Source organism: Pelophylax lessonae (assembly GCF_965119305.1).
Source record: "Pelophylax lessonae genome assembly, chromosome: 4".
NCBI lineage: Eukaryota > Metazoa > Chordata > Amphibia > Anura > Ranidae > Pelophylax > Pelophylax lessonae.
The window spans coordinates 124,560,401-124,583,742 of record NC_138771.1 but is presented as its reverse complement, the minus strand read 5'-3'; the positions used below and the strand labels follow the sequence as shown (position 1 = coordinate 124,583,742).

At 45.8% G+C, this 23,342-nt stretch overlaps 1 protein-coding gene across 1 annotated transcript in view; it reads right to left on the bottom strand.

The window, feature by feature from the left end:
• Positions 1–23,008, bottom strand: part of ARID3B (AT-rich interaction domain 3B) — a 165,887-nt gene extending 142,879 nt beyond the window's left edge. Inside the window, exons 1-2 of the mRNA XM_082252835.1 lie at positions 22,882–23,008; positions 12,429–12,971 (exon numbers count right to left, since the gene is read on the bottom strand). Coding sequence (XP_082108961.1) covers positions 12,429–12,971; positions 22,882–22,917 — 579 coding nt within the window. The 5' untranslated portion in view covers positions 22,918–23,008. The remainder of the gene's footprint in view (positions 1–12,428; positions 12,972–22,881) is intronic.
• Between the last annotated feature and the right edge of the window lie 334 nt (positions 23,009–23,342).

Sequence of the window (23,342 nt, the reverse complement as noted above, 5' to 3'; positions counted from 1 at the left end):
TATACAAAACTAAAGTTTTAGGAAGGTGATTGGTGTTAAGCACCAACCGTCCTCCTGCGCAATTAAGAATTAAACGAAAATTAATACAAATGATCCACAGCGAGTGGAAAACAAAAAGGAATGGGAGCCACAGCGTAAACGTAAAAACACGCAAACAAATAAATCAAAATAGCCTTTTAGAGACAGGATAAGGATGAATACCCTCTGAATGCTTCCAGCCAGGGATGAACCATCCTCCTCTGATAACTATAGATGAATCAAATAGACGATAGTGACAACCGCGGTCTCGGGGGAACGCCGCTTCCGCGTTCTGGCACTTGCGTTCCACCCGGAGTAACATTACGTTACGGATTACGTCATTCCTGGGCTCCGGGTGGAACGCAAGTGCCGGAACGCGGAAGCGGCGTTCCCCTAGACCACGGTTGTCACCATCGTCTATTTGATTCATCTATATTTATCAGAGAACGGTTCATCGCTGGATGGAAGCATTCAGAGGGTATCCATCCTAATCCTGTCTCTAAAAGGCTCTTTTTGACCCCCTATAATTTGAAGGTCTACCAACTCTGGTAAGAGGCTTGACTCACCGGGTGGTCTGTGTGGATGGTGACGGTGTCTTTATCCCAACAAGTCCAGATCAGGATACCTCTGTTATTCCCTTCATTGGACTGTCTTTGGCTCAATCAACACTGCTGTTGGGACTTCTATTTGCACAATCAATTTGCACATTTTTATATTATATTGGTGTATCACTGCATAATTTATTTATTTATGTATTATTATTAAAATTCATATATTTAATTTGATTTGTTAGAAGCCACTTGAGGCCTAATTATGAATCACTTAATTTGCACACAATTTAAGGTGGCACTTAGAGATAAGTGAATATTTATATACTGGGAATTTAATCATTCACCAAATCCACTTTATTGTCATCAGTTTAATCAAATTTAGGGTTTTTTAATTTATTCACGAGAACTTATTCACTGGAGAGCGCGGCTATTATATATTTATATATAATTTATTTAAAACTAAAGTTTTGGCAAGAGCTATACTTTAAATCTAACCCACAAATTTTCTGATTTGCTACAGTTTTTTTTTTTTTTTTTTTTTTTTTTTAATATCAAAGCTTCCAAAAGTTAAACATGTACACTTAGTCACAGACTTCCTTCGCTCCTCCTAAACCATTCATATATACTTTAAGGTGTTAACATGATAGTAAAATGCCATGCAAATAGCAGACATGTAACAAATTGGATTCCTATTAAAAACATATTAGCTGCAAAATTTGGTAAAAGCGTGGACATCAACATATAAAGTAACACTTCAACAAGTTCCCTAATGCAGTGCCATAGTACATGGACTGAAACACAATGGACACACCAGTCACTCAATACCGACCCTATATAGACTCACTGCAGCTAATCAGTCTTTTGATAAGTGCCTTTTTTTAGGATCAGAGGTCAAGCTCTCTGTTGGCTCTTCATTTGTCCTACATTCATATCCCCTCCCCCAAACACCAAAACATAATTGACATGACATCTTCATGTCTTTATCACAAAGTCAAAGGATAAAATGCTCTTAAGGTGCCACCATTTCATGGAGGAGTGTTAAAATGCTTTGCCAATAACATTTTCTTACAGCAAGCAAGAAAAAGGAGGAACTGCTCACTAAAACAACATGATAAAGCAATAGGTAAAACTAGAACCCATATAATCCCCACTTTTATATCACAGGACTTACATTGACTCTAAACACAAATGGCCCTGAGAAAAACAAAAAAAAAAGCTGTCGAACCACTTTTCAACCAGGGTATTTTTTTTGCACACATTTTCTTGCACACGTTAAAAATGGGATTTTTGACTTACTGTAAAATCTATTTCTCTGATGTTTATATAAGGACACAGCTCCGGATATTCCTAACCATTGGGTTATACTGCCTCCTACAGAAGTAGGGCACTAGGCAGAAAAATAATCTGGCTACACCTATGGGCAGTCCCAGGGGGTATACCCTCTCTCTCTGCTATAGGTATTCATTTTTTTTTTTTACAAGTAGTGTCAGTACCCACCCCTCTGAGTTGTAATTCTTCTGTGTCCATCAATGAACATCAGAGAAATGGACTTTTAAGTCAAAATCCCATTTTCTCTTTCATTTATTGACTGACAGTTGCTGATATTCTTAACCATTGGGACATCCCAAAGCAGTGTTAAACATGAGGGGTGGGAACATCAGAAAATTCCTAAAGCTAAAAAAAAAAAAAAAAAAAAAAAAAAAGCCTAAAAGACAGAAGGCACAGCAGGCACTGAGCGCCTGAGTAGAGAGCGCCTTGATAGAGAAAGGAAGAACCTGACCTCTTATGGAATAGGCCTGAATCACGGTCTGCCTGATCCATCTGGGAATGGTCGCAGAGGAAGCGGACAACCCCACCCGAGACCCATCCATAAGCACAAATAGTGAGCCTGACTTCCTAAAAAAAAAAAAAAACTCCATATCTGCCAGTTATCACCTATTTGCCCGAACCATATCCAAGGCATGCAAAGCAATTTGCTTCGTATGTTTTGGCCTGGGACACAGAGAAGGCAACACAATGTCTTTATTCAAATGGAAATCAGACAACCTTTGGAAGGAATAACAGATGGGGATGAAGAACCACCTTATCTCTGTGAACCACCAAGTAACGTCAATGACATGATAACGCCCCCAGTCAAAACAATGTCTTCATTCCCACCTTCTGAGACCGCGTAAACAAGGGAATCTCCCAAAGAATCTCAAAAGGTAAACTTCTGGAGGACCGAAATTGAGGTCCCAAAGGCGGCAACTGACACCGCACTGGAGGAACCAAATGGCAATGGCAAACACCCTAAATAAGGGTACCGCCAAAGCAGACACCTGGCCTTTGATGGTACTCAAGGCCAATTTCAGTTCAGCCCCAACGTGAAGGAAGTTTAAGATCTGAGCCACTGAGAAAGAGCGAGGATGAACCCCAAGGGACTCGCACCACGCAATGTACGTCTTCCACGTACAATGGTAGATCCTCCTAGAAGTAGATTTCCTAGCTTTTAACAGCGTTGGAATCATCGAGTCAGACCAACCCCTATCCTTCAGTACCTGGCTTTCAACATCCAAGCCAACAAAGCCAGCAACTGTAAAGCAGGGTGGAAGACTGGCCCTTGGGACATGGGATCCTCCCCGAGAGGAAGCTTCCAAGGAACGTCGGCGACTAGCCGCACCAGATCAGCGAACCAAGCGTGGCAAGGCCAGTCCGGGGCCACTAAGATGACCGGAATCCCTTTTTCCTCGATCCTGCATAGAAGTCTTGGCCAAGCTTAAGAGGGAAGGCGTAAATGAGACTATACTGACCCCATGGGGCCACCAGTGCGTCTTTGGCATCCGCCAGAGGATCCCGTCACCGTTCCACAAACTGCTGCACCTTTCTGTTGAGCCAAGATGCCAACAGATCAACCTTGGGGGTGCCCCATCGGAGACACAACTGATAAAACCTCTGGATGAAGGGCAAACTCCCCTTGGTTCAATGCCTGCCGACCGATAATCCGCCGGCCAGTTTTCCACCCCTGGGAATATGTACGGCAGAAAGGGCTGGAACAAACGTTCTGCCCAACTGAGAATGCCAGCTACCTCCAGAGCCGCCAGGACACTTCTTGTGCCCCATTGGTGATGGACAAAAGCCACGGCCGTGGCCTGGTCTGATTGAATGCGCACTGGACATCCTTGGAGAGAATCCGTCCAATGTTTCAGGCACAGTCTGATCGCTCAGAGCTCCAGGATATTGATGGGTAAGGTAAGCCTGGACTCCTCCAGGGTTCAGACCCTCTGAGCAGAATTTCTGTCAGGAACGCCTCCCCACCCCAATAGGCTGGCATCCATGGTGACCACCGTCCAATACAAAAGGGAGGAAGGATTTGCCCTGCTGGAGAATAAAGCCACCAGATCAGGGACCCTTTTGTACCCCGGCCCAGCTGGATTTGGTTGTCCAGAGACTGCGGCATCTTGTCCAATTTGATCAGAATTTCCCTTGCAGGGACATTGTATGGAACCGTGCAAATGGGACCACCTCGAAGGTAGACACCATCAGGTCCAGCACTCGCATGCAAGTCCAGAGGAATGACCATCTGCTGGACAGCAGGAGGCAAACTGCATCATGCAGTTCGTCCAGAGGAAGGAGTACTCTGGCTAAGGCAGAGCCCAGAGTCAGACTGAGATAGTCTAGTTTCGTGCAAGGAACCAAGGTATACTTCTGAAGATTCAGAATCCAGCCGAACTGCCTCAGGGTCCATATGAAGATCTCCAGGTTTTCCACCATCACAGTAGGAGACTGCTCACAGAAGGTGGTTGTCAAAGTAGCCCAGGACCGCGATACCCTGATGACGCAACAATGCTAGAACCGGGGCCAACACTTTTGTGAAGACCAGAGGAGCAGAGGCGAGACCAAAGGGTAACGCCGCAAACAGATAACGCTTCTCTCCCACGGCAAAGTAGAGGAATCGTTGGTGGCGGACACATATTGGAATGTGGAGGTAAGCGTCCCTGATGTCGATTGAGGCAAGAAAATCCCCCTGATGCAGGGAAGTCTCCACCATGCGAACAGACTCCATTTTGAACTTCTGCACCTGCACAAGCAGTTCAGCACCTTCAGGTCTAGGATTGGATTCACCTTGCTTTCCTTTATGGGGACTGTAAACAGGTTTGAGTAAAACCCCTGAAAACGTTCCGAAGTCAGAACCAGGACAATCACCCCTTGATGTAAAAGGCCTTGCACCGCTCCAAAAAGAACCTGTAAGCAGACCTGGGAACAGTCGCACGTCGGAAGAACAGAACCTTTCCGGAGGGTAAGAACGAAACTCGATCTTGTAGCCAGACCGCATGACATTGTTTACCCACTTGTCTTGTACCGGGGAAGTCCACGGTTCCAGGAACCAGCGAATACGTCCCCCCCCCCCCACCCCAGATACGGATAAGGGCACACCTTCAAGCTGGTCTGGAGAAGCCCGCTCTTGACTTGCCAGACCAAGTTTGCTTGGATGCTGCAGAGGAGGCCCTGAAGGGCTTTGATCCCTTGTCAGTTACCCCTGAGGAACGAAACGGGGAGAAAAAAAAAAAAAAAAAAAACTTATGAGCTGAGGGCCCACATCTACGACGAGGTTCCTTGCCCTTAGTAGGAAGAAGGGTGGAAGAAGGGTACTCTTATCCCCTGTGAGACCTTAAATGTCATCCAGGGTAGTACCAAACAGGCGATCTCCTTAAACGGGAAGATCAATCAAGGTCTTATTTAAAAGTCTTGCCCGCAGACCAGCATTTGAGCCAAAAGACACGCCGAAGGACCACTGCCAAAACAGAGCCAATCCAGTAGGGGAGTCAGATAAACTGCAACCCCTGGACCAGCTGGTCCGCCAGCTCAGCAAAGGCTGGGGGGGAGCTGTTCTCCCTCCAGGTTACGGCATAAAAGCATAGCCCACTTGGTCAGAGTCTGCGACACCAGGGCAATGAAGAATATCAGCCTCCGTGCCGAACCAGCAAGCGTGTACATATTGTGGGCCACAGCCACCGCCTTCCTGTCAGCCGAGTCCTTAAAAGGGACTTCTTATAGTGGTATCGCCTAGCAAAGCGCTTAGGGACCCAAGGGGATGCTTTAGTCGTCCCCAGTCTTTAGTGACAATTCTGTCAAAATAGGAGAGGAAAGGTTACACCTTTGCCGCTCTGGATGGCTTGTGAGTGCCAAAGGGGACCTGCACCTCCGTCGCAGCTGCGCCCTCCATCTTTAAGGTCTCATGCACAGATTATACACATTTTTTTTTTTTTGTCTATCTTACAAAAAAAGAAAAAAAAAAAAAAGTATATTATTGTCCTATAAATGATTCAGTACGTCTCACTTAAATTCATTTTCTCCTCCGTCTCTTCTAGCTTAAAGCGACCTGAACACAGCAGTAGGGGGAACGAAGTGAAGGGGAGTATGCGCTGCTTAAGGGGCCTGTTACTTTGCCCTTCATGGCCAATGCACAGTTTTTGACACGGAGCCCCATAGAGACAGCCCAACGTCTCAAGCACACAAATCTTCTTTTAGAATAGTACTAGCTGTGGATTCTACACACTAAACCATTTCATTAACTCAAATAAGATGAAGGAATCTAATTAAAAAGTACAATACAAGCCCAAACATGTGTAAAAATTATATTATATATATATATATATATATATATATATGCGCGTGTGTGTATAGCTAACCTTCAACATGCAAGAAGGTCATCGGATTCATAAAGAAGAAGTAAAACCAGATTCTATTAAATTTGAAGAACAGAATGTGCTTTGGTGGCCAGTTGGTCAGGCTAAACTGGTCTTGTGATCCATTTAATGAGTCTGGGGGTTGCATACACAACATGTGGTAGCATGTAAAATGAGGAGGAGCAAATATTTAAGTCCAAGATTTAACTCTTCAGACTACACCTTATCAAAACAAAAGAGCCAATGATTCAGAGATGGCATAATTCCCCTATCTTTAAAATTAGAATGATTACAGGAAAATTCTTAAAATGTACGAGGAAAAAAGTTTGAATAGTAACACATAACTAAAATGAGGCATAGCATAAAAAACGCAAGAATGAAAAGATTAAAACCTGGTAGTTTTTTTTTTTACAATGCTAAAAACGTTTTAAGGGCTCATGTCGACACATTGGTTTCCTGTGTTTAAAGGAGAAGTTACTTTAAAAATAAATAATAAAAAAAAAATGCACGTTTGTTGCCAGTAAAAAAACACTCACTTTTTTTTTTCTCAGAACCCTGCAGAGCATTGCACCCACAAACAGCAGATTATGGGTGCAATGTCAGGATACTGCAGACACTTACTACTATTGCTTGCCCGTACCTCCCCTATGGGCAGACAGAACACAAACTACAAGGATGCAAAACAGAGTCCTTGCAGTTCATTGAAAACTACAAGTAGTCTGCCACAGTGACAGACAGTGAGTGTAGTTCATTCAATCACAGATCTGTGTTAAGAATAAAGTGGCTATGGGGGCAGGAGAAGACCCCCCCTCCCCCCTCTGCCTACACAGCCTCGTCCTTCATTCAGAGTTCCATGAAAGAATGAACTACAAGTACTGTCTTCCATGGCTTGTCATTCTCAATGAACTGGGAGGGTGCTGGTGAATGCTGTCGTAGTTTATTGATATTCTTGGACTTGTGTAACGGTCTACTGATATGGGAGCTACTGGCAAAAAGCTCTGACATTTTTATTTTATCACGAAAGCCAAGCAATCAGCATTTTCCCTAGCAGAGGTCAGAAACTGCATACTGAACATTAATTCAATATCGAAGGCCTCGTTCACACCATACGTGCATGAAAACGTGCAGATTTCACTTGCAGAGGCAGCAGTTTACATCATCAGTTTTCATGCATGTTTCAGCGAGTATTTATGCACAATGACAGATTTTCATGCGCGTCAGTTATGTGCCCTGTTCACACGAGTGTTGATGTCATGTCAGTTTTTTCTGTGCAGAAGACTGCATACATTGTTGCAGATTCCTGTACAGAAAAAAATCCACGTGATACCAATGTTGTGATGTGAACAAGGCACATAGAGAATATTGTTTTTTTTGTACCTTGCAGAAAAACTGACATCGCTACATATGGTGTGAACGAGGCCTAAGTGGTGCTAATAAACCGAACACCATTTCAGCACAGAAGTCGATAGAAAATCGTTGTGATCTGGCCACATAAGCAGGATCTCTAAAGTGAAGGTGATCTGATAAGACTACAGGTATTAAAAAATGATTACGTCAACATCCTTACATTTATGTTTCCTTACCCTTGATTATCGTTTACTGCAGCCTCTCAAGTAGGGTTGTGGCCTGAAAGACCATTTTTTTTTACCTTAACGCATTCTCTGCTTTAGGCCCCTTTCACACAGGCGGACCACTCAGATCCGCCTGTCAGTTTTTTTGGCGGATCTGAACGGTCCCCCCCATGCATCCCTATGGGGCATCGGATGTCAGCGGAGACATGTCTGCTGACATCCGATCTGTCAAATCTGGACGGATGGAAACCCTATTTTCCAGCCGTCCAGCGGATCGGAAGAGAACGGACCAACGGTCCGTTCCCATCCGATTCCCCCATAGAGATGTATGGGGCTCTGACAGCTGTGTCCCCGCACACAGTGCGGAGAACAGCTGTCATTCTCCTGCTCAGCGGGGGAACGGCAAATCGATCCCCAGCTGAAATAAACGGAGTCCGTCCTACGGACGGGCTGTGTGAAAGAGCCCTTAGGGTAAAAACATTCAACTAGCTCTTCTCTTACCCCCCCCCCCCTGCACCTGAACACCTACCTGTCGCCTCAAGCACCGTCCTGTCTGCAGGAGGAATACACTGACTGCTTCTGCTCACAACAACAGCTCTCCACTATTGGCTGAGAGCATGGATATGGGAGCCGGTGGGCGGCTGCTGTCGGACAGGATGCCATACACACGGGCCGAATGACCGCTGACACGGGCCGATTCCAAAAGACCGGGGCTTAACTAAACCTTTAAAAAAATACTTTTGCCAATGTATGCAGGCTAATATACTATGACCTGTGGATAAAGTAATTTTTGGCAGGAGTTACCCAAGACCAAAACGTTTTTCCAAGGGTTCCTCTTTGTTAAAAACGTTGAGAAAGTCTGGTTTATTGTCTGTTAGGTGCCTATGAAGTCAAAATGTAGTATCCAAAAAAAAAAAAATATATAAAATTTCAAGAGGGGATAATACCTTGCAAAGTTTAAGGCAAGGATAGTCGATAAGGAAGGCCCTCTTTATTCATGTGGGGCATTAACACATGTTGCATGTTTGAGAAGAATGGGTTGTCAATGCACCTCAAAAACGTGCCAAAAATTTAACAACTTTTTTGCCAAAGCAAAGCCCTGCATTGTGTGTTGCCTTAGCTCAGGGGTGTCCAAACTTTTGACCTTCCTGAGCCACATTGGAAGAGGAGGAATTGTCTTGGGCCACACAAAAAATACACTAAAAAAGTGATTGTAAAGTATGTTTTTTTTCTATTAAAAATGAATATATTATACTTACCTGCTCTTTGCAGTTGGTTTTGCACAGAGCAGCCCAGATCCTCCTCTTCTAGGGTCCCTGGCTGGAGCTCCTGGACCCTCCCTTCTGTTGAGTGCCCCCACAGCAAGCACCTTGCTATGGGGGCACCAGGCCGAGCTGCAGCTCAGTGTATCCATTCAGACATGGAGCTGCCATTCGGCTCCTCTCTCCTGATTGGCTAATTGAGCCAGTGGCACCGCTGCTATGTCTCAGCCAATCATGAGAGAGAGTCCTGGATGGCTGAAGCGCTCATGGACATCGCTGGATAGAGATGAGGCTCACTACCGACTCTGGGCTTAGCTTGTGTCAGTAAAGAATTAAGAGACCTGTATGTCTAATATACAAACCCACAACCCCATAGTTTACATGAACATGTTTATTACTATCTACCACGATGGTGTGCGATTGGGACCTCTTAAAATATATTTACTGATTCCCTATATAATGCAGGTCCACATTAAGGCCTCTTTCACACCTGTCTGTTCCGTTTTCTGCTAGGCGGGGGGGGGTGATGAATCAATCTGCCGATCCCTTCTGAGCAGGCGGATGACAGCTCCGTCTCCACTCTGTGTGCACAGACGGAGGTGTCAGATCCCCGCTGTCCTCTATGGGGGAATCGGATAAGAACGGACCGCCTGTCCGTTCTCATCCGCTCCAATCGATAGATGGAAAAAAGGGTTTCCATCCGTCCGAATTTGACAAACAGGATCGGATTGGATGTCAGCGAACATGTCTCTGCTGACATCTGCTGCCTCAGAGATGCATGGGGCATCTGTTCCGATCCGCCTGAAAAACTGACAGGTGGATCTGAACGGTCCGCATGTGTGAAAAGGGCCTAAGGCACCGCCCAAACCCTGTATGCATCACGCTACATTAAACACAGCTGATGAAAACTGCCACCTGGGGCTTACAGGGCTCGTATATCTCTATCCACTTACCCACAGACAGCATGTGCACAGCTTGTGTAAGAATCCTCATTTTCCCCCTAGGACTGCTGATCTCAACTGCACAAATTATCAAACTTGCATTACCCGGGGGTGAGAACTCCATCCAGAAGGTAGTCACAGACTATATGCGTGTACAGGACTTTATGTAAGCAGTAGTGCAGACAAGATGGCGCTATTAGGGCAACCACCACATAAATAGAAAGGGGTAAAGAATTTAGTCCCCAAAAATCTGAAAAGGCCTTTAAAGCTGATGTTCAGGTTTAATTTCACATGAAATACCTACTTCTTCCAGAACATGTGTGCCTGCTAAGCGCGCTGTACAAAGTAACCTCAGCTACATACAGTATACAACACTATGTTCCCGATGTGAGACCAGTCCCAAGTATAAGCATAAAACACTTTAAAGCGCAACTCCACTTTTGTTGAGGAAAAAAAAAAAAAAAAAAAAAAAAACTCCCCTCTGTACATTGCAGGGATTTTAAAGTTTGTTGCAGATTCCTACCTTTTGGTATTCTGAAAAAAAATCATTGTTCCTCTGTGCTGAGTGGGTCGAATGGGAGTGGTTTCATAATTATCTATCAGCTGTGGCCGCTGCAGAGCTCCAATGAGGAAAGCTGCTGGGCCTGCATCCCTTTAGACGTGTTCCCATTGGGAGTATCTCACCAAAAGTTACATTTTTGTTGCAGGGAATGCCAGAAATATTAATTGTATCTCAGGCAGAATTCTGGGAAAATTGGTGTGCCAATCGCACAAGCAGGAAATGATGTTTCTGGGGTGTGGTCAGTATACATTCTGTGTACAGAACAGCTCCAGGTAGCCATATTGCATTTTCAGAAAATTACAACAGCTGCAGATTGAAAAGTAAAGGTAATTTTTAATAACGTTCAATTACAATAGGATTTGTGCCAAAATTGTATACGTTATATTGTATTTTCTTTATTTGCTGATTTTTTTTTCCGCCACGAAAGTGGAGTTGCCCTTTAAAAAGGTAAAGTTTATGCTGCCTTTTTTTTTGCCTCTTGTTTCTCCCTCCCACCTCAAACATGGTAATGACATTTTTAAATAAATCCTTCCCTTTTTTCTTTACAAAGCTTATTTTAGACCCAGTTATGTCATTACTGGGTCTCTGTGCTTCTCTATGGGATGCCGGCCGATCATGGCTGGATGGAGGGGCTTGGCAGGGTTCTGTAAGCACCTTGTCTCAGTACTAAGAGCCCTCAACACAGTGGGGTATGATGGGTGGGTATGTCTGGAGGTGTGGGCATTTTCTAGGCAGACGATACTTGTATGAAGACCGCATTCGTTTAACACTCGCATGTAATACTGAGCCTCAAAGAACTAGAATATAACAAATTAAAAAGGCGAGTCAGGGACAAGAAGGCTGGGGAGGAGAGGGCTAAAAAATGCCAACCATCCTCTAACCAGAAAATGAGGCGCACAGTTCCTGATGGCTCACAGTGTGCAGTGAAATTAGAGTAAGCAATTTCAGTACAGGAGAAAAGCCTGTACAACTGTGCAAGACTGAACGTAAGGCTGAAGATACGCTGAAATCTAAGTTCAAAATGGTTTTAAAGAAAAATACACATCTGGGGGGCCCTTGGGTATTTTAAAGCCTACGTTTAGCTAAGACAAAAAAACAATCATCTTTTAAAAAGGGACCCAACTAACAATCAGTGTAAAATGTCCCTTGTGCTGATGGCCGCAGATTTAGCTTAAAATTTTCTGTCCTCTGAAAGACAGATTGGAAAATGATCTATATATGGGAGGAAGGGAGCTCATCCTCCTCCATTCATAGATTCATTCATGAGAGCTATAGTATGTTATCAGTGTTATCAGTTTTGATAAATGGAGGGGGGTCAGAAAGGGCAGGTATAGTCAGCATTATTAACGAGTGCCTGACAGGTCCCTTGGCTATATTAATGTAAACGCAAACTTTGCTAATGTTAAAATCATTTTTCTATAGATAAAATTAAGCCCATATTATGCGCTTTTCCCCCCCCTAAACTTGTCTTTACAGTTTGTCCAGCTTCACAAGCGTAGGTCACATGATCGTTATTGCTTGAACCTGCTGGTGGGAGTGTCCAGTGTTTAGGCATGTACATTATTATAGGAAATTACGTTGCCACTGAGCTTCTGCATTTCCATGGCATAGAACGCAATAACTCCTGGTGGCAAAACATCACTTGTGCCCCCCCCCCCCCCCCCCCCCCGTTAAGGGTAGAGGGGAAGGGAGAATTAGAGGATGGAAAATTTTAACTAAATCTGCAACCATCAGCACAAGGGACAATTTACATTAATTGTACATACAATATCTCTGCGGATTTAAAAAAAAATAAAAAATGTTTTGACTCAACTTAGGCTTTTAAACACATTAACTCAAAACTGCAGCTCCTCTTACCGGCTTAACATGGTCTTCCAAACTTTGCTTTGGGTGTTTAGATGTAGAAGGGTTAAAATTGTCTTCTTTCGGCTCCTCCTTCACAGTTGGATGTCGCTGACTGGTGTTCACTTGTAGATTGGGAACAACTATTCCCTGTTGCTCTCTCTGAGCCTGAAGGTACTTCTGTGCAAGCATGGATGGTTGCCCCGCTCGGACATTATCTTCTACACTAAACGAATCTCCATCACTGTCTTCATCCTCCATCTCTTCATCTTCATCAAGTTCACTGGCACTCTGTGGAGAGGCCATGGGCGGGCGGCCCCTCACAGACGACACTGTGGCAGAACCTGCCATGGATTTCAATAAATGTTGTGAAGCCATCTGTTGGGCATACAGCCTCTGAGTTTCTCTAATTTGTCTTTCCCGCTCTTCCATGCTTCGAGCGGCTTGCTGCTGCTGCTTTTGTAGTTGCTCCATCACAGCTTCCAATTTCATGCCCTGCTTGTGCATTTGGGTGCTTCCCGAAAGAGCAGTGTTTAGTCCACTAGGGATGAGAGAGGGCTAAAAGCAAACCAAAAAGTTCTGGATTAAAAAAATAAAATTAATATTTGCATAACTTAAAAAAAACGAGTAGATGAAGTTCACTGTTGCCATTTTTAAATAATTCATACTTCAGATACTGAAAAGCAACGTATTGTTTTACATCACACCTGTGTGTTAACAACTACATAAAATCACACCGCTTCCCAATGGTGACCACACGCAACAATCTTATTGATCCATCCTTCACAGAATTGGACAATATGATCAAATCTAGATCGAGTTATCGAAAAAAACATTCTGTATAATTAATCAACTGGGCAGAACCAATCAGTTTAATTTAAATTATTCTGATTGGTCTGGATGGGAAAAAAATTTATTTGATTTTTGTCTTACAGTAAAATCCTTTTCTCTCACGTTCATTGACTGACACAGCAGGAAAACATTTTTACCACGCCTATGGGGCAGTCCCAGGAATATACCCCCCCCCCCCCCTCCCCGCTCTAATCATTAATTTTTGTTGCAAGCAGTGTTAGAAAAAATATAACCCAACTCAATACAGGTACTCCCCGGGTTACAAACATCAACTTACAAATGGAGGGAGACAACAGACAGTGAGAGGAAATCTATCCACTCCTGTAAAACTTCTCATGGGGAAAAAGGTGTCTCCACCTGAAGCTTTATCACTAATCCTTGTTTCCACAACAACCCAAAATTGAGGTGAAATCTTCTAAACAGGTGTACAGACAGCAAAAAAAAAAAAAAAAATATGGTACAGGGGTGTTAACCCTTCCACTACGCTATCCCAAAAAAAAAAAAAAAAAAAAAAAAAAACTTTTTGGCTGGAGCTACACTTAAAAAATGTACCTGTTCCGACTTAAGAACAAACCTACAGACCCTATTTTGTTTGTAACCCAGGGATCGTCTGAAGAGGGGGTGTCTGCTGTGCCTATCGAACATCAGAGAAAAAAGGATTTTACGGTAAGACAAAAATCAAATTTTCTCTTTCGTTCATTGACAGACAGCTCCTGAATCTTCTTGACCATTGGGACATCCCAAAGCAGTGCCAAACATGAGAGGGTGGGGAATAAAGAAAAAATTCCCAAAGGCTAAACCTAGCCAACCAGGTAACCTGGAGCTCAACCAGAAACAACTGGAGCTTGCCTAAAAAACATACACCCTCAAAGAGGAAAAATCCTCTTAAACAGCATCCTGCAAAACCTTGTGACCAAAAGCAGCATCCGCAGATGCCAGCACATCTACTTTGTAAAATTTTGTGTAAGTGTGCACAGACAACCAAGTTGGCACCTTGCAAAACCTGCATGACTAATGCCTGATGGCGGAAGGCCCATGCGCACATTAAGCGCCAGCGTAGAATGTGCATTAAACAGGGAAAGGAGGAGCCTGACCCTTGATTGAATAAGCCTACAGCACTGTGTCTGATCCATCTGGAAATGGTCGCTGCAGACGTGGCCAACCCCTTGCGAGGTCCATCCGTAAGGATTTCCTAAATGACTCGGTTGCCGCCAGGACCACCCTGATCGCCCAAGCCACATCCAGAGAATGCAAGGCAATCTCCTTAGGATGCTTAGGACACAGGAAAGGCAACACAGGTTCTTCATTCAGATGGAAACCAGAGACAACTTTAGGAAGGAACGACTGACAAGGGTGAAGCACCACTATTCTCTGTGAACCACCAAGTAAGGTGAACAGCAAGACATAGCAGCCAGCTCTGACACCTTGCAAGCAGAAGTAATTATCCCAGAAGGTAGCCTTCTTGGTGGCTAAGCAGAGGAATCTTGCGAATATTTAAAAAAGGCAGTCTTTGAAGAACTGACAGTACTAAGTTGAGATCCCATGGAGGCAATAGAAGCTGCAGCGGGAGCCAAGTGGCGAACCCCCTGAACAAAGGTGCAAAAATGCGTAGCCAAAAAGATGTTGAAAGAAAAATAAATAAAATCGCCAAGGCCGAAACCTGGCCCTTGATGGTACCCAAGGCCAGGCGTTGTTCCACACCTCTTTGGAGGAACGCCAAAATTCGAGCCACCGAAAAGGAACGGGGGGGGGGGGGAACCCCCAGAGATTCACACACGACTTCCAGATGTGATAAATCCTCCTAGAGGTAGATTTCCTAGCTTTAAAAAGCTTGGGGATTAAGGGGTCAGACAACCCCCTATCCTTCAGCACCCCGGCTTTCAACAGCCAAGCCATTAAAGCCAACAACTGTAAAGCAAGATGGAAGATGGGCCCTTGAGCCAAATAGGTCTTCTCTGAGAGGAAGTCTCCAAGGGACATCAGCAACCAGCCGTACTAGATGCGCGTACCGAGACCATTGAGGCCAATCTGGGGCCACTAGGCTGACTGGAATTCCTTCTGCCTTGATCCAAAGTTTTAGAGGGGGAAAAGCGTATATCAGGCGACACTGGCCTCAAGAAGCCACCAGTGCATCTGTGGCATTGGCCAGAGGATCCCGAGACCTCGCCACAAACCTCTGCACCTTCCTGTTGAGATGAGGCCAACAGGTCCACCTTGGACATTCCCCACCGGAGACACAGCTGATGAAACACCTCCAGATGAAGCGACCATTCCCCCTTGACCAACGCCTGTCGACTGAGGTAATCGGCCTGCCAATTTACACCCCTGGGATATGCACAGCAGAGAGGGCTGAAACGAAACATTCCACCCACCTTAGAATGCCAGCTGCTTCTAGAGCCATTAGGACACTTTGTGCCCCCTTGGTGATTGACATATGCCACGGTCGTGGCATTGTCCAATTGAATCCGTACCGGGCACCCCTGAAGACGAAACGTCCAATTGGCCAGACAAAGTCTGATCGCCCGAAGTTCTAGTATATTGATCGGTAGCCTTGACTCCTCCAGAGTCCAAACCCCCTGAGCACAATCCTAGCCCAAAGACACCTCCCTACCCAGACAGGCTGGCATCTGTGGTGACCACCGTCCAGTACAGGGAAAGGAAGGGTTTTCCCTGTCAAAGCGCCGGAGAGCGAAACCACCAAATCAGGGACCCTCTTGTACCCCGGCTTAACCGAATCAGATTGTCTAGAGAGTGTAGATTCTTGTCCCACTTGGCAAGAATCTCTCTCTGCAGAGGTCTCGTGTGAAATTGTGCAAACAGAACCACCTCGAAAGGTAGAGACCATCAGGCCTAGCACCCACATGAAAGTACTGCGAGACGACCGACTGCTGGACAACAGGAGTCAAACTGCATAGTCCAATTTGGTTGACGGGACTAGAGCAGACTTCAGGAAATTCAATATCCAACTGAACTCTTGCAGAGTCCACACAGTGATATCCAGGTCGTCCTTTAGAGCAGTCGGAGACTCTGCTCGTAGAAGATCATCCAGGTACCCCAGTACCGCAATCCCCTGCTGTGGCAAACAATGCAAACACCGAGGCCAACACTTCTAGTGAATACCCGAGGAGCTGAGGCGAGACCAAAGGGTAAAGCTACAAATTGATAATGCTCTTCGCCCATGGCAAAGCAGAGGGTGCTGATGTCCAACATAGCAAGATGTGGAGGTAAGCCTCCTTAAAAAAAAAAAAAAAAAAAAAAAAAAAAAAAAAACGTAGAGCCACAAGATCCCCTTGATGAAGGGATACCACTACTGTTATTAATGGACTCCATCTGGAACTTTTGAACCTGCACAAAGAGGTTCAGGGCTTTGAGGTCCAGGATAGGACGAACCTCGCCTTCCTTCCTGGGAACTGTAAACCTGTTTGAATAAACACCCCGAAAAGTTACGAGTTTGGAACCGGTACAAATCACCCCTTGCAGTAGCGGGTCTTGTACCGCCCCAAAGAGACCATGCAAACGGTCTGGGGACAAACGCAGGTTGGAAGGAAAAAACCTCTCTGGAGGATAAGACCGAAACTAGATCTTGTTGCCGGACCCAATCAGCTTGTGGACCCACCTGTCTTGAATCAGGGATGTCCACAGGACTGGAAAGAAGCAAAGACATCCCCCAAACCTCCATCACAGATAAACTGCAACCCCTGGACCAACTGGTCCGCCAGCTCCGCAAAGGCAAGGGGAAGCTGCCCCCCCCCCCCGGATGATCCTGCCACAAAAGCTCTGCCCACTCCGTTAAGGTCTGGGACACCAAGGCAATGGTGAACACCAACCTAAGGACTAAACCAGCCATAGTAAACATGTGTCGGACCAAGGTCTCCACTCTCCTTTCAAAGAGATCTTTAAAAGCCAGAGACTCCACCAGAATTAGAGTGGACTTAGTCAGCCTAAGAAACCTGAGAAACGACCACAGGTGGGACTGTCCATTTTTTTTTTATTTTAAACAGAGAATCTTCAAAGGGATACCTTCTAGTGAAACGATTGGTACCGCCACATTGCGTTTAGGGCAACCCCACTGACAATTTTGTCAAAATAAGCAGGAAAGGGAAAAAAACGTTGCCGCTTTTGAGGATTTTCGGGCCCCGAAGGTGACCGGCGCCTCTGACGCAGCTGCATCCTCCATTTCTAAAGTTTCCCGCACTGATACAATCAATACATCCACCAGCGTTTTTTCTCATGCGTGGGTGAAGTAGAAGAGGAATCATGCTCACTATCAGAGCACTCAGGGTGTGTGGACGCAGACCCAGTAGGGCAACCTTCGCCCACAGCAGCCAGATCATACTCAGGATCTGAGGAGACAGAGGAGCCAGGTGAAGGTGGTGGATACTTTCTGCTGGTCCATTTATTCAGGGCCATATCAACCTTAGACACTAAGGACTCCAGAGCCGCCACCATTGCAGACAGCGTGGACTGGGACACAGAAGTGTCCACAGCCTCTGAGAGGGGTGAAATATGCTCCAGGGACTCCATGGATAACCAGGGGAATCACACAGGCAAAAAATGAAATAACACTGCTAAGCAACCCCCCCGCCGCGCTAGCGGCACCACAGGTCCCAGCACAACCAGCCGCTGTAGCAGAGAGGTAGAGCAGCAAGGCACCCACAGGAACTCACCACCCCCGGTCAGGCACAGAGCAGAAAGCCAGATGCTGCACACCATGCGGCAGAGGGAAAGAGGAAGTCCAGGAGTCAGCACTAAAGGTCCACCACCCAGAAGGCTCCAAAAACATGGCTGCCGCTCGATGCAATGGAAACCACAAGAAAATGGACCCCGGACTACACAAACATGGCCACCGTATATATACAGCCAGCCATGATAAAATCACCACTCCCGGGACCCACCTGGGACCTCAGGGGACATCTGGACAGTAAAGGGGGGCCCCAGTGGGAGTTCCCAACCGGACAACTCCCCCCAAAAAACACGTGTTCGGCAGCCGATGCACCCCTCCCCCACTAGACACACCCTCCCCCACTAGACACCCCTAAAGCGCACCTGGACAGGTATGACCACCCCCCTGGGGGAGGGGGGAGCTAGGTGTGGGTAGATGGTGAGTTGTCCACAGGGGACCCTGACATATGGGGGGATGCTGTGTTGGAAGGAGGGTAACCCGAGGGTCCGACTGTCCCAGGGAGGGGACCACGTCCACCCCAAAAGGCCATTAGGGAAAGGGGGGGGCACTACTTACCATACCATGGAACAAGGTGGGAACTACTCCAGGCAGACCACCGCACCATCGGAATTGGGGTGCTGCGGGCCAGGAGGCACGCTGTGGCTCAGGCCGGGACCAGGTCGTATGCGTCCTCACGAGACATTTAACTCGCAGGCCAGCCCCCGTCCAGTGGGGCTATGACGGGGCTGACCTAGCACGGAGCTGAGCCTGCACGCCCTCGCTGGCCAGACTGGGGAGACCGTAAGGATCTAAAATATCCAGTCCAGCAGTTGATTGCAGTTCTCACTGAAACAGAAAATATTAAGAGGAAAAATTTCAGTTTAAAAAAAAAAAGAGAAAAAATGCTAGGACCAGAGATCCCAGCAAGGAACTAGGTCCTTACTCCTGACTAGGCAGGAAAATAAAAATGGAGTGCCTATAGCAGGGGGGGGGGGGGGGTGTGGTGAGTATATCCCCTGGGACTGCCCCATAGGCGTGTTAAAGTATTTTCCTGCCTAGTGTCCTACTCTTAATGGTCAAGAAGATTCTGGGGCTGTGTCCATCAATGAACAAAAGAGAAATCCAGTTTTAGGAACGTAGATAGGTCAATATTACTTTAAATAGTCAATTCACTTAAATCTACATGCATTACAGATTTGACTGTACATTAAAATGCTGTCCTCTGTTTTTAACAATTATCCTCACTTTTGAAGCTGTCAAAGCGGACATTGCAGAATGTTTTTTTTTATTGTCAAAGGTGAACACTAAGGCTGCATTCACACATGAGCGTATCGTTTTACCGCGATTTTAAGCCGTTTTTTTCAGGCGTTTTTGGAGACATTTATCAAAAACGCTGGTAATCAGCCCAAAAAGAAGCTCATGTACTTTTTTCAGCTACAGGCGTTTTGCAAAACGCTCAGATATGAACAGGGGCCATTTAAATGAATGGGGTTTTACTTATTGGGCATTTTGGAACTTTTTTTTTTTTTAGCGTTTTTGGAGCTGAAAGCTGAAAATCACTCAAAAACGCCCAGGTGTGAATGGAGCCTATGTTTGGTGCACAGAATAATCTTGTTAATCTCCCCCCCCCCCCCCCCCCAGACAGAAAATTGACACTTCAATTGTATATTAAATTGCTCCATGTATGGCTACCATTAGATTAGTAGTAGATTGACTACAGCAATAAATGTTACAATACGCTGGTATGAAAACAGAAACTGCCCCCATACAGCATTAATATGCATCCTTTATTAGGTGGTATATGGGGTGCGTGTCTGCGTATGGATGTACGGGACATGCTTTCTGGAGGACGGATGGAAAGCTGCGATGGACGGATGAAAACCACAGACACATACACTGAAAAGCAAATTACCTACTACCCATTTATACCGGAAATCAGTTCCAAACTATATTCGAAACAGAACATTTTTTACTACAGAATTTATAAAAAGTACTTACTAGGTTACAAGACACAAATGCATGTAGGTGTATATATCAATCAGCCATAACATTATGACCATTAACAGGTGAAGTGAATAACATTGATTATTTCATTACAATGGCATATGGGTGGGATATGTTAGACAGCAAGTGAACATGTTGTACTTGAAGTTGAGTTGGAAAGCAGAATATAGGCAAGCGTAAGGATATGAGCAATTTTGACAAGGGGCAAATTGTAATGGCTGAGTCAGAGCAACTCTAAAACTGCAGCTCATGTGGGATGTTCCCAATCTGCAGTGATCGGGACCGAGAAAAAGTGGTCCAATGAAGGAAAACTGGCGGCAGGCCATGATTGGCCAAGGCTCACTGATGCACATGAGGAGTAGAGGCTTGTCAATGCAGTCCAAGCCAATAGAAGAGCAACTGTAGGTCAAATTGCTGAAAAACTCAATGCTGGTTCTGAAAGATCGGTGTCAGAACATACAGAGCATCATAGTTTGCTGCATATGGGGCTTTGTAGACACAGACAGGCCGGTGTGCCAATTCTGCCAAAAGCTCCAATAGACACATGAGAGCATCAGAACCGGACCACGGAGCAATGGAAGAAGGCAGACCGGTCTGATGACGTTAAGAATGGTTTGAGAAACACTATAAGAAGTTTGAAGAGTTGATTTGGACCCCAATTTCTCCAGATCTCAATCCAATTAAGCATCTTTGGGATTTGCAGGAAAAACAATTCCAATTCATGGAGGCCCCACCTAGGATTGCGTTGGGTGGCTCAGCACAGTCCCACCATCAGACAAGGCAAAATGCCTTGGCTCCTCCTGGCTGGTGCACACCACCACAATGCGGTGGCATGCACTGAAAAAAAGAACAGCGTGCACTACTTTTTTCCAGCACAGTGTGAGACAACCTGCCACAGCCAATGGAACTTAAAGCATTTGTAAAGGTTTTTCTTTTTCCCCCCTCTTTCTGCTGGCCGTATGCATATATGTGGCCCTATGTAAACGCTTCTCTGTGCTGAAAGTGCACGCCCACAGCACAGCCCCCCGCCAGGGACTGGAAAGCTCCCCATGCATACTTGCGATTGAGAGCTGACAGCCAAACACAGGGGGGGTTACGTGCAGGCTTGATTGTGAGCCAGGCTGCGTATATATATATATATATATATATATATATATATATATATATATACACATATACATACATACATATACACACACACACTGCTCACAGAAACTCCCACTGCGAATGGAGAAAGAAGAGAACCGCTGCAGTGCTGCGCTGAATGGTGATGGGACTCAGGCAAGTATAAAAAGGGGGAGGGGGGAGATATAAATATGGTATATTTTTTTACCATTTCCAGAAAAAGACAGGCCAGGCTTTCTTTTATAAAAAAAAACACACCAAACATGCCCAAAGCAGCCCTGATCCTCTTCTTTTGGGGTACTCCACCTGCGCATAAGGCTCCTCTTCATCAGGTTCCCCCAGGGAAAGCCGCTTTCCAAGGGGGCACCCATGTGGGCTCGCTCCTGCGCCCATTGACACCGATAGCGGGACTTGGCCCTGCCCACCCCCCGCGTCACTGGATTTGATTAACAGCAGTTGGAGCCAATGACTCCTGCTGCTATTAATCGTCCAATGATGAGAGACAGCAGCTGGGGACCCTATACAACATTGGTCCTCAACCCTGGCCTACAGGGCCCAGTAACAGGCCAGATTTTAGGTATTACCTTGGGGAGATGCAGACTAGAGTACTGCAATCAATGAGCAGCAAATGATATCACCTGGGATGTATTTCAGTTATCTTGAAAATCTGGCCTGTTAGTGGGCCCTGAAGGCCAGGGTTGAGGACCAATGCTATACAGCATTATTATGCAGCCTTTATTAGGTGGTATATGGGGTGGGTGTCTGCGTATGGATGGAAGGGTCATGCTTTCTGGAGGACGGATGGAAAGCTGTGATGAACGGATGAAAACCACAGACACTGAAAAGCAGATCACCTACTACGCATATAAACACCGGAAATCAGTTTCAAACTATATTAGAAACAGAAAACACATTTTGTACTACAGAATTTATAAAAAGTACTTACTATGTTACAAAACACAAACGTGTGGGTGTTTATATCAATCAGCTATAACATTATGACCATTAACAGGTAAAGTGAATAACATTGATTTCATTACAATGGCATATGGGTGCGATATATTAGGCAAATGAACATGTTGTCCCTGAAGTTGTTGGAAAGTAGAAAATAGGCAAGGGTAAGGATTTAAGACACTTTGACAAGGGGCAAATTGTCGAGTCAGAGCAACTCTAAAACTGCAGCTCTTGTGCACATCACTGGATCAAATCGGAGGTAGGGGGTTGGTTGGGGGGGGGTCTAATACAGCACAGAAGGTTTTTCACCATAGAATGCATTAAGACGAAAAACCTTGAGGCTTTGCAGCCCCTTTAATGAAATGACACTGTGATAATTTCAATAAAGTTTGTTTAAAAAAAAAACAAAACAGTGCAATGCGTTGCCGTGATCGCAGTGCACAGCAGTTTTGTGGATGTCCCGTGTAAACAGAAGTGAGCATTGCTGGGAGCCCGGTGTGCAGTCACAGCCATGATATTGGTAGTATTGGCGTCACTAATCAATGTACAGGATGTGGTGATATGGAGCTGTGTAAGGAACACATAGGGAGATCCCTCATACACGTATAATGTGCCCAGAGAAGGGAGTGACCGATAGTCAGAGGATGCTCCGGACCGGTCATGGCAGGCTCTCCCTGACTACATACAGAGCAGTGTGAGGGGTGGAGTGGCCGGCCACCAGTCCGCAATAGACGGAACACACCCGGTTGGGTTGACAAAGGTGCGGTGTGTTTGTAGTCAGTGACCCCCTCCCCTCCCGCTCCACCTCCTCGCCCCCCTATCTCCACAACGACCCTCGCCCTGTGCCACGAGACGCGTCTCTGTCCTCACCATGGACTCTCTCCCGAGGCTGGCCTTCTCCACCATTCCGTCTGTTTGCAGGCCTTTCGGCGCCGCTCTCTCCTGTAGCCACTCCGCCGCCCGCCCCAAACTCCCCCCTCCGTTTCCGTCTCACTACAGCCTGCAGGCTCAGCTAGGCCCCTCCCGATACAGCAAACGAAGCTATTCGCGTGACGTCACGGCGCACGACCTTCCTCGCGGTAGCACGTACTATGGGAAGCGTGACGCGTGCGGCGGCCATCTTGGTGCACCCAGAGTGTAGACTGTGGTTTACGCGTGTGGCTTTTGCAAAGTGATAAGAAAAGTCGTGTGAAAGCCATTGAAAAATGATAGCGTAGGCCCCGTAGACGTAACCGGATATGAAACCAAATCTATGCAAAGTAATGGAGGAGGTGGTTCTATTTAATGGCAGATATCACTTAAAAAAAAAAAATGAAAACACTTTTACTGAG